The sequence below is a fragment of the Leopardus geoffroyi genome, chromosome A2, assembly GCF_018350155.1.
Source record: "Leopardus geoffroyi isolate Oge1 chromosome A2, O.geoffroyi_Oge1_pat1.0, whole genome shotgun sequence".
Taxonomy (NCBI): domain Eukaryota; kingdom Metazoa; phylum Chordata; class Mammalia; order Carnivora; family Felidae; genus Leopardus; species Leopardus geoffroyi.
In genome coordinates, this window is record NC_059331.1 from 2,300,600 (window position 1) to 2,311,601 (window position 11,002).

At 62.5% G+C, this 11,002-nt stretch overlaps 1 protein-coding gene across 9 annotated transcripts; it reads left to right on the forward strand.

The window, feature by feature from the left end:
• The first annotated feature begins 329 nt into the window (after window positions 1–329).
• On the forward strand, window positions 330–10,923 carry TLE6 (TLE family member 6, subcortical maternal complex member). Of its 9 annotated transcripts, XM_045491410.1 has the most exons (17): window positions 654–765; window positions 1,346–1,452; window positions 1,986–2,035; window positions 2,391–2,436; window positions 3,439–3,480; window positions 6,765–6,827; window positions 6,915–7,233; window positions 7,343–7,365; window positions 7,633–7,693; window positions 7,774–7,877; window positions 7,966–8,003; window positions 8,574–8,826; window positions 8,920–9,170; window positions 9,458–9,599; window positions 10,018–10,168; window positions 10,409–10,485; window positions 10,643–10,923. In XM_045491410.1, the coding sequence occupies exons 2-17, from the start codon at window positions 1,384–1,386 to the stop codon at window positions 10,745–10,747; spliced, it is 1,794 nt and encodes a 597-aa protein (XP_045347366.1). In that variant the 5' UTR covers window positions 654–765; window positions 1,346–1,383; the 3' UTR covers window positions 10,748–10,923. The 9 variants fall into 9 exon arrangements, 7 of the variants coding, with proteins under 7 accessions (XP_045347370.1, XP_045347369.1, XP_045347365.1 ...); XR_006715571.1 differs by having other exon boundaries at window positions 330–765; window positions 8,574–9,170; window positions 10,038–10,168; window positions 10,409–10,443; window positions 10,643–10,718; XM_045491409.1 differs by having other exon boundaries at window positions 333–765; window positions 8,574–9,170; window positions 10,409–10,443.
• The last annotated feature ends 79 nt before the right edge of the window (window positions 10,924–11,002 follow it).

The window sequence follows — 11,002 nt, forward strand, 5'->3', positions numbered from 1 at the left end:
TTCACTGACAAAAATACAGAGCCCGGGGCTTGGCGTTGGGTGAAAGAGACCTGTTATGTTTTCCCCATTAAGGGGGCTTGAAGCGTCCTTCGTCTGCACTGCACGTTATTAATATTGAGAGAAAAACGTTATCAGCCCCCGGGTGAGGACTGGAACGAGTGCGAAAGATTCGGCCCCCATCCCCAGCCCCACCCCTGGCCACAAGCCGCTCCTGGGCAAGGCTAAAGACGATCCTCTCTAAACAATGCAACTACACGCCGCCCAGCTCCTTCCCAGGTTGCACCCTCTGACCCCAAGCCCCAGACCCTTCTAAATATCCTGGCCCCCGCCTGGACCCCAAACTGCCCGCGGCTCTGCCCGCTGCCCTCCCCCCACAGCGGTATCGCGAGGGTTAAGCGACGGCGCCGGGCGCGCTGATTGACAGCCCGGCCGGCGGCTGGGGCGAGCCGGCCAATCAGCGATGGCGGCCGTGGGCCACGTGGGCAAGCGGCCTCGCGATTGGCCAGAGCCTGCAGCGGCCGCCCGCGGAGTCCGAGCCCACGTGCAGCTGCTGCTCTTTCATTGATCGTCCTCGTGGTGCAGGTGGCGCCCGGCGGGGCGGGGCCGGGGCGGGCCGGGGCGGGGCCCCAGGGGTCAAAGGGCTCCGGGATGAGGGGAGAACTGGAGGGGCGCTCATTCTCAGCCTGAACTTGGTTGCCCCCCGCCCCCCCCCCCCCCCCCGACGTAGCTTCCTTCTTGCTGTTCTGGGCCTCTGTCCTAAGGGAGGTGAGTGGGCAGGCGAGTCTCCTGGAGGACCCCAGAGTCCGCGGGGTTGGGGAGGAGGCTGGAAGGCTGGTGAGGGGCAGAAGCCAAGTAAAAAAGGGGGCTTGGTGCCACAGGAGTGACTGGGGTGGAGAGCGGTCCCTTTCCTCGCGTCTGAGACGTCCTAATTCCCCTGGCCAACTCTTACTCATCCTTCAAAACCCCTTCCCAATGATGTTCACCCGTACTCAAATTTGTCTCACGCTGTCTCAAAACTGAGGTTGAAGTTTAGCGTCCTTCTCGGGGGTCCCCCAGCCCTGGCAGCAGCTGGTAGGGGGGTGTACGTGTTTGACACCATCTCCCTCCCAGCCCATGGGATGAGGCCCCTGGATGCGGCCCAGCATCCGTTGGGGCAGCTGGAGGCCCCGGCGTTTGATAACTGAACACAGGATATAGGTCATGCAGTGCTCAGGTCAGGGAGGTGATGGGGATCCAGGCCTGGGTCCTGGAGGGGAGACTGGGCGGGGGGTGGGTGGGTGCTGGTTCTGTCCCTGGCTGCTTGGCCTTCTGCCCTCAGGACCTGCCATCACTTTGTCGCTTGTAGAGTCTCCTGGCTAAAGTCCTTGTGGCTACTGCCTGAAGATGACCTCTTGGGACCATCTCCGCCCCCAGGAGCACCCTCAAGAGATGAGGAGGCCCCCAGGAACTTTGGTGAGGAGGGCCCGGTGAGGCATTTACCCCTGTGGGTGCTTATTCCTGGAAGCTGGGCTCAAACCTGGCTGTCCTGCTCCTGCTGGAGGGTCACGGGCAAGTGGCCAGGCCTTCAGGCTGGGGGCGCTAACCGGTCACACCTCCCGACAGGTGCCAAGGCCCTTTGTAAAGTACACTTGCTTCTTATCCCCCAGGTGACCAACACATGACTGCAGCATCTCTGGTTAATATTTTACAAGTAGAAGCCCCTTGCTCCAGAAACGACCCCTTTCCAACAGTGCGGGCAAACTTTCTCTCAAGGACTTTGCAGAGAGCCCGTGTTTGAGACTTTAGGCCAAGCTGCCCAATGGGAGATACTCCCGGGGTGAGGGGGCTGGGCGGGGACTCACGTGACCGGAGAAAGCGAGTTCCCCTGGAGGTTTCAGGAGGCCCCAGCCCAGCCCCTGGGGGGCGGGGAGGGAGGCGCGGATGGCAGCTGTGGCCTGAGGGCGGCGGGAGGCCGCGGTTCATCTACCTCCTCTCCCCTTCCCCAGGCTTCGAACTCCCCGGACGTCCTGGATCAGCTCCGGCGGCAGTTTCCCAGGTGACGGCCGCGCTCAGGGGCTGGAGGTCCCGCTGTGGCCCCCGGAGGGAGAGAGCGTCCCGTCCGCGCTCTCGGTGGCCCCGGAGCCCCTCGCCCCAAAGACGGAACGAGTAATGGCAGGCGGGGAGCCTCCTTGGAGCCCGAAGCAAACGGAAAACCGGCAACACCCATGCGGGCCCCCGCGTACATCTTCGAGTTGGGTTGTTGAGCACGAATGTACCTGCCTCGATTGTCGGTTTCAAGGCCAATAATCGCGTCTCCTGACGCCGCCTCCAGGGCCTCCCCGGGCGGGGGCGGGGCTGGTTGGGGGGCGGGGCTTGAAGGCTCATCTCACCGGAGGTTTTCTTCCGCTCAGGCTCCCCCCTCACCTGACGGCGCAGGTGGAGAGCACGTACCACGCGGTGAGCCCCACCGGGCGGCCCCCGGGCGGCCTGGCGAGCCGGGTTTGGGGACCCCCTCTCCCGCGCCTACTCCCGCTTCCTTTGGGCCAGTTTCTTCAAGGGGGTTCTTCGGGAATGCTGGCCTCGCTGCAAAAGTTAGAAATTCCACGCGTTTCTTTGGCTGACAGTTCATCCTTGAAGGATAGGTAACAGGAGCCCCTGCTCCTGGGGAGGGTATGCGCTAAGTAGGGTGCCGTCTTCTAGAACTTTCTGCAATGAGGAGGATGTTGTATGTCAACGGTGCCCAATATGGCACCCCGCCGGCCACACGCGGCCCATGGAGAACTTGTGAGGAACTGAATCTTTAACTTGACTAAGTGTACACTCTTGACTCGCGGCGAGCGCCTTGGACACAGGGCACCTCTAGGCGGGGGGGAGAGAGAGAGAAGTGAACGGAGAAACCGGATTCATAAGCCGTAACCGCTATAAAGAAGCCGGAAGATGATGGGGGTGGACGGGAGTAAAGATTTTGAGCTGAGATAGTCAGGAAGGGCTTCCTGGAGGAAGTGATGTTCCCTGTGAGGTATGGAGGATAAGGAGCTCTTCAATCCTGAGAGAGCAGGGAAGCCCATTCCAGGCTGAGGGTGTAGCCTGTGCAAAGGCCCTGGGGCTAGGAATGGGCCTGGAGGAGGAAAAGCCAGGAGGCCCCTGTGGCTGGAGCAGGGAGAGTGAGGGAGGAAGGCAGGGAGGGGACAGGGGCAGGTGTGTAGGGCCTTGTGGTTCTGGGGAGTCTCTGAACGTCACCATAAGAATGAAGTCCAAGGGTGTCCCTGATTAGCTCCCACTCTGTGTGGTGGGTGGTGTCCCATTTGATAGATGTAGTGACCAGAGAGGTAGAGCATCTTATCCAGGATCACATAGTTGGGGCGAAGCACGCACAGCGTTCGATTCCTACTCTTGTCCGCTTCCATTGGCCACCCCCCCCTCCCCCACCTCGGTGCAATCCCTGCCGTTCCCTTGCAGCTCCAGAAGATCCGGCAGGGTCTCCAGGAACATCACAAGCAGGTGAGTGATTGGTGACCTGGAGCTGGGGTGCGGCTGCCCCTCCTTGAAAGACAGGAAAAATGGGGGGAGAGACAGAGGCTATGACAGGGGCAGGTTGTGGGGGCCCTTGTGGGGCCCGTGGGGAGGACGTGGGCTTTCACCCCGAAGGAGGTGGGAGCCCTGGAGTGCTGTGGGCAGAGGAGGGCAGCCTGACCCGGAGCCCCCACGCACACGCACACGCACACGCACATCGGAGCCGTCCCCCGTCCTCTTGAGGCTCCTCCCCCGTCCTCTTGAGGCTCCTCCCCCGTCCTCTTGAGGCTCCTCCCCTGTCTTGAGGCTCCTCCCCGGCCTGCTCCCAGGTCCCTGCGTGGCGCAGAGGAGGCCAGGGACCTTTTCAGTCAGCACTTTGCAGGTCTGTCCCTTCTGCCCCAAAGGGCCTGTCATGTGCCAGGCACACCCGGATTGTGGTCTTCCGTGCGCCTGACGGTTCTCAGGGCCTGGATCGCACATGAGCTTGGGAGTGGGGGGGCAGGTCTGCACGGGGGCCCGGGCTCCCAGCACAGGGCTCTGTGCCCGAGCCGAAGCCTGTCTTCCACTCCTGCCTGTCCTTCCGCCACCTGGCCCCTCTCTCCTGGGTGCTGGCAGGACTTTCTGCCTGTGCCAGATGTGACTGGCGGAAGGCCAGGTCCGTGTCTGCAACTTAGCAGGGCCTGGGGTGGGCAGTGCACAGAACAGGGAGAGACTGATGGGGGGGTGGCGGGGGGGGGGGCAGGAAGCAACCAGAACACGGTTATTCATTCAACAGCTCCTTATCCATCACCTTCTTGCCAAGTGTGGTTGCAGGCGCCAGGGAAATAGCAGAGAAGGACACAGACGAACCTGTGCCCTTGGGGTGATGAGAGCTTGGTAAACAAGAGTGTCGGATGGTGAAGGCTGGGGATGGGACCGAGCCGCCCAGGGGGACATGAGGGCAGGGGTGGGAGTGAGAAGGCCTGCTGGGAAGGTGACCAGAGAGGGAGTGCAGATGTCCAGGATGGGAGGAGCAGAATGGGCAGAGGACACAGCCGGGACAAAGGTCCTGGGGCAAGACCATGCCCGTGTAAGTGGCTGGAGCCTAGTGATGAAGGGACGAGAGGAAGGGAGGGGAGGTGGTGCAGGGCTGTGGGGGTCTCGGGGAGGACTTGGCTTTTCCCACAGGGTGGTGCAAGCCTTGGAGGGCTGCAGGCAGGGAAGGGCAGACCTGACTTGGGCGCTCACGGGCGCCCTTTGGAGGATGGACTGTGGGGGCAGGGCAGGAGAACGGGACCATCTGGGTGGGGTGGTCACTTAATGCTTTGCTGGTGAGAACTAATCAGATTGTGGATTTGGGGGGATCCCCACAGCACTTGCTGAGTATAAGGGTGTAGGGGACAAGGCCCCCGAGAGTTGCTGTTCAAGCCAGGAGCCCCCCTCACACCCACTCAGGGGAAGATCCCTAGAACCCTTGCTGGCCGCGTAGTCCCGCAGAGACTCCTCTGTCCTCTCCCCTCGGTCTCCCGCTCCCTGTTTTCCCAGCCTCCTTGCTGCACATTTAAAATCCCAAGCAGCAGGCTGGCCCAGCCAGCTCCTCTCCCCAGGGAGGGCCAGCTAGCAGGCAGGAGGGAGCCGCTCTTTCCATGCTGAGTGCACTCAAGTGCCAGTAAATTGCGGATTAACGAGCCAGGGCGAGTTGGGGAAGGCTCCCCTGGGCGCGTGCTGCTGGGAGGCCCAGCTGGGGAACCCATCACCGGCTGCCCCAGGAGGCAGCCCCAGCCCACGGCCACGAGAGGGGGTCCCGCTGCCCGCCCCCTCCCTCACCATCCTGCCTGCCTGACCGGGCTCCAGATGGAAGCAGGTAAGCCCCGTCCTGACTTTGAGAAGTTGCCTCTGCTTCTCTGGGCCTCTGTTTTCTCATCTGCAAAACGGGAATGCCGGTAGCTCCTGTTAAATAGGACAGACCACGGTTGGCACCCACACCGTATTGCTTTATCGGCTCTCTCTCTTTATGGATCAGTGTTTTCCCAGGATTTTGGAGGTTGCCCTGGGCCAGACAACTCTGGGCGGCTTCTCCGTGCCCACCACGGAGGGGTGCGTGTTGACAAGGCAGGGACGCTGCTGGCACAGCCACAGACCCAAGACCAGCTCCATGCCGTCTTCTCCGGGAGGCCACGGGAGCTGGGTTGACATTAAACACGTGGCACCAGCCACATTTCAAGTGCCCGGTAGCCACTCGAAGCTAGCAGCCACTGCATTAGATGGGCAGGTCTAGAACATTCCCACTGTATTTAGTCTGCCACTGGAGTAAATGTAGCTGTACTTTGTTCCCATCGAGGTCCTTATCTCACCACGAGGCGGGGGCTCCCCATCACGGATTCTTGGGAATAGTGGCCAAGAGTGTTGGTCTGCCCGCAGCCCGGACGCAGGCACGTTCTCGGGACCCCTGCTTCTGGGGTCTGTGCTGTCCTGCTTGGCTGTTGAGCATCTGCCTGAGACTGGAGGAATTGCATTTTTTTTTTTAATTTTTTTCAACGTTTATTTATTTTTGAGACAGAGAGACAGAGCATGAATGGGGGAGGGGCAGAGAGAGAGGGAGACACAGAATCGGAAACAGGCTCCAGGCTCTGAGCCATCAGCCCAGAGCCCGACGCGGGGCTCGAACTCACGGACCGCGAGATTGTGACCTGGCTGAAGTCGGACGCTTAACCGACTGAGCCACCCAGGCGCCCCAGGAATTGCATTTTTAAGTTTGTTTATTTTGAGACAGGGAGAGGGAGGGGCAGAGGAAGAGGGAGAGAGAGAGTCCCAAGCAGGCTCTTCCCTGTTAGCAGAGACCTGACGTGGGGCTCAGACCCATGAACCGTGAGATCATGACCTGCCTGGAAATCAAGAGTTGGACGCTCCACCAACTGAGCCGCCCAGGCGTCCCCCTCGTCGATTTCTTAATACGCTTCCAACGCTTAAGCAAACGCACATGTCCCCACGCAGAGGGGCATATGTCCTGGGGTGAGGACCAGATCGGATCCTACCTTCTGCCATTTTATGAAAATGATTGGCCTTTAGGATTAGGCTTTACCACCTGCTGCTGAGTTCTGGGTACAAAGAACTTTCTTCACACTCAGCCCGGTGCCGAGGGCTCTGTGTTACCACCAATCAATCCGCCCAGAACCATTCAAGGCAGGCGGTGTGTCCCCGCCTCGCACACTGAGGGACCCTTGCAGGAGGAGGTCTGCGCCCCGGGGCTGTCCAGCTGCAGAGGCTTAGCTGGGACACGTCTGCCCCTCCAGGCAGAAAACTTCCTTCGGACCATGGAGACCTGGAGTGGACCCCGGGGCTTCCAGCCGGGGGAGGTGGGTGCCCGGCCCTCGAGGTGGGGAAGGGGACGGGCTCGGGGCCAAGGGCGCCCCCTCCCACCCCTCCCAACCGTGTGCTTGTAGGAGCCCTCGAGCCAGGTCTCGGGTGGGCTGGCTGACCGGCACTCCTGGGGGCCCCCCAGCCCCGAGGCTGCCCCGCACCCGGTGCTCCCGACCCCGCCGCGCTCCAGTCTCCGGGGGCCGCCCTTCGAGGATGTCGTGGCTGCGAAGTCCTCAGACTGGCTCACGCAGCGCTCGGGGGTGGACGACGCCCCAGCCCACCAGCTGGACACGCCGGCGTCCTGGGACTCGGAGCCCCAGCTCTGGCAGGACGTCCTGACCGAGCAGCTCTGGCAGATCTTCGCCGGGACCCACGATAAGGGGGAGCGGCTGCAGCACACACGTGAGGCTCCCGCGGGCGAGGGGCTGGGGGGTGGGGTGGGAGGGGGCTGTCCAGGGGCAGCACAGTTGAACCTTGTCCTCCTGTTCACCCCCCCGCCCCATCGTCCTAGTGACAGAGCAGGCACCAGGCCTGGTGAGTGACTGGTACCTGGAGGGCTGGGCTTCTGGCTGGCCGTGATCTGGACTGGGCCCTCGGGCTGGGTGCTGGGGTCCTTAGCCGCACATGCCCTCGGGGGACTCAGGACCGTGTCCCAAGACTGTAGCCCCACCCAGGACGGGACTTGGGGCTGTTGGCGAGTGCTGTCTATACCGCCTGGGCCTCCCTGAGGTTTCCAGGGTCTAAGACTGAGCCTGGGCTGGTCTTCCGGTCTGAACTGATCGCCCCAATTCCCACGGGCAGGAGAGTCGGGACCTGGGACCGCGCTACTCAGGACCGGAACCACGTATGGAAGACACTTTGGGTAATCCCAGCGCGGGGAGGGGGGGGCAGCCTGCCCCGAGGACCCACACCCGTCACTCATCTGCTCTTGTCTTTGCCCAGTTCTCAGCCCACCTGTGCCCTCCCTCAGCTCCCCTGAGGGCTCCCACGAAGGGAGCACAGAGCCAGGCACCGAGGCGGACGGGGTGCTCTCCCGAGTGGCCCAGGTGAGGCCCCAGCCAGAGCGGTGGCCTCCGTGAAGGCTGGGAGGGCTGGGGCAGAAGTTGCTGAGCGTGTCCCTGGTCCCGCCCACAGGAGCCTGCTGGGAGAGCCCGCCCTTTTCTGAAGCCCATGTAAGTATCTGTCACTCTCCTACCTGCACCTCTGTCCCTGGCAGGTAGAGGGGACCAGGGATGTGGGTGTGTCCTCCCCTTCCCCACCGCCGTATTACTGTCCTCAGTAACCAGAGCTGAGGGATCTGGGTGGAAAGGGGCAGCTCGGAGACCGTCAGGCCAGCATCACTGTCCCTCCCCACGTGACTAGCTCTGGCTTTGCAGAAAGGACTCCCAAGGAAAGAGGGTGTTAGAGCTGGGTGCAGCCAGTCCTGACCTTGTGGTCTGAGGCTGGGGGAGCCCAGCTGGGGACGAGAAGGCTACCTGGAGGGAAGGGGCGTAACGGTTAGGGTCTTGATGGATGAGTAGGAGTTTGCTAGGATGGGGCAAAGCATTCCAGGTGGAAGGGGGTGATGTTTGGTTCTAGGAGAGGGAGAATACTTGAGGGGGCATGGGGAGCGCCGTGGGGGAAGCGAGGCCTGAGAAGCCCAACGTCTGCAAAAGAATGAAGCTCCTCGGGTTTGAGGGGTGGTCCCCTCCGGGCGGAGAGGCTCACCAGTAGGCTGGTGCCCCGGGGCTTCCCCTCCCAAGATGCTGGGACCCTGAGGACTTTGAGGACACGTGGAAGAGACCGGACGCCTTGCCCTGGCAATCCAAGAAGCAGGCCATCCCACACAGGATGGAGAAGGTGCGGACGCTGGAACACGGGGAGCCCGTGCTGGCCGCGGCTGTCAGCAGCTTCGTGCGCCACGCCTTCACCTGTGGCAGGGGTGGTGTCAAAGTGTGGAGCCTGGCCAGCCAGGTGGTAGAGGACAGGTATCCCGAGAGCCACCTGTGTGTACAGGTGAGGGAGGGGCTGGCTCTGGGGGCGGGGCCTGCGGGAGCCAGAGGAGCCGCGGAGCACGAGGACGGTCCCCTGCGTCTCTGCCCACCGCAGACCCGCCGGGCCTACCTGCGCACCTGCCTGCTGTCCTCGGACAGCACGACCCTGCTCGTGGGTGGCCACAACCTGGCCGGCGTGGGCGTGTGGGACCTGACCGCGCCCTCCCTGCACGTGAGCGGCGAGCTGCCCTGCGCGGGCCTCACCTGCCAGGCCCTGGCCTCCAAGCCTGAGGACAGCCTGGCCTTGGCTGGTTTCACGGAGGGCACAGTCAGGATCTGGGACCTACGGGACCAGAGTGTCATCAGGTGAGGCCTGGGCGGGGGAGGGGCGCGGAGTCATCCTGAAAGCCTGAGTAGGGATCCAGCAGCCCCAAAGCAGAGAAACCCCTGGACCACTTACGTTTGCATCTGAGAGCACTGAAGGCCTGAGTTCAGATTTTAGCTGGGTTTCTTCAAAACCCAGTCCTGGCACTTTTGCCTGCCTCGGTTTCCCCATCTGTCACCCGGGTGTGGTTCGGTGGGGGAGGGGAATTCCTGGGGCTTAAGGCTCAGAGTCTCCGCCCTGACCCTCTCCCGATACCCCTTCTGGCCAGGGACCTGCCGGGCCACCCGAATGGGGCCAAGAGCATTGCCGTCAAAGACCAGAACGTCTGGACAGGGGGTCTGGACACCTGTCTGCGGTGCTGGGACCTGAGGGCTGCCAGAGAGCCTCAGGAGTACCAGTTTGAGTCTCAGGTGTGCAGGCTGGGAAGGGTCTGGTTGGCCAGGTAGTAGTAGCTGGGTCTCAGAACAGAGAAGGGGGTGGATGTCGGGGGAAGGGGGCCGGATGGGACCCCACATCTCAGTGGTGCTGGCGGGAATAGGGTCGTTAGAGATGTTCTCCCCCCTCCAGCCCCAAGAGCATCAGGCACTTTCATATTGTTTCAGGTGCTCATAGCCCCCTTTAGTCTCCGCAGTCAGCCCTTAAGGTAGAGGGAACCGACCTGCTTTACAGATGAGCAGACTGAGGCCCACAGTGTGAAGTTGCTCATTAGGCCCTCGAAGCCGGGAGGCTGGCAGGAGGTCAGCCCCCAGGGTGGGTCCCTGTGCTCCTGTCCGCCTCTTGGGCCAGGCTGGGACCTGACCAGCTTCTTCCCTGCCGCCTGCCCCCCAGATAATGAGCCTGTCCCCTAGTCCCCAGGAGGACTGGGTGCTGGTGGGCACAGCCAATGGCCAGCAGTGGCTGCAGCCCACCCGAGGGGGCCAGAAGCACATGGTGGGGTGTAAGGACGGCACCATCCTGGGTCTGAAGTTCTCCCCCCTCGGTGAGTGGCCAGGAAGGGGCAGGCAAGTCCCCTGTGGTCCCCAGACTCCCACAGGATCCTAGCCCGCCTTCCTGACCCCTCCTGACCCCCCAACACCCTTCATCAGCAGGAACCACTCAGTGATGCTTTCCACAGAGGCAAGAGGGAGGTGGGGGGCCACCTCTGCGTCCCAGACCCCCAGGGGCCCTGCCCTCAGATGCCGATTTCCCCCACAAACTGGTCCCTTCCGCCTCCTCCCAGGCCAGTGGTGGGTGAGCGTCGGGACGGACGACCTGGTTGGCGTCTATAGCATGCCCGCGGGGGCCGTGGAGCTCCAGGTACCCTGGGCGGGGGGGGGCAGCGTTCAGGTCTGGGAGCTGAACACAGGGGTCCTGATGCAGAGGCCCCCAGAGGGACCAGGCTTGAACTGCCAGCAGAGGTGAGGGGCGGGGAGGGTGAGCCCCCTCAGCTCATGCTGGCCTTCTGCCTTCCAAGGTACCTGAGACCTCCTCCATCCTGTGCTGTGATGTGTCCCCCAACAACCGCCTGATCGTCACGGGGTCCAGGGACCACGCCTCTGTGTACCAGGTCACCTACTGAGGGGCTTGGTACCAGTTGTCCTGACTCGGGATCCTTTTTTTTCTTTTTTTTGTCCTTTTCCCCCAGCAAGGTGGAGGCATAATGGTGGAGGGGTGTGGTGGGCGAGCCGGGTCTCCCCCGCATTGCGCGATCAGGCCGGCCATCTTTGTCACATGTAATAAAGCAATTGGAAATAGCAGAGGGTTCTGTGCGTCCCCCTCCCCCGCCCCTGCCCCCGCTCGTCTTGCAGAGGTTTGTAAGGACTCTGTCCAGCTG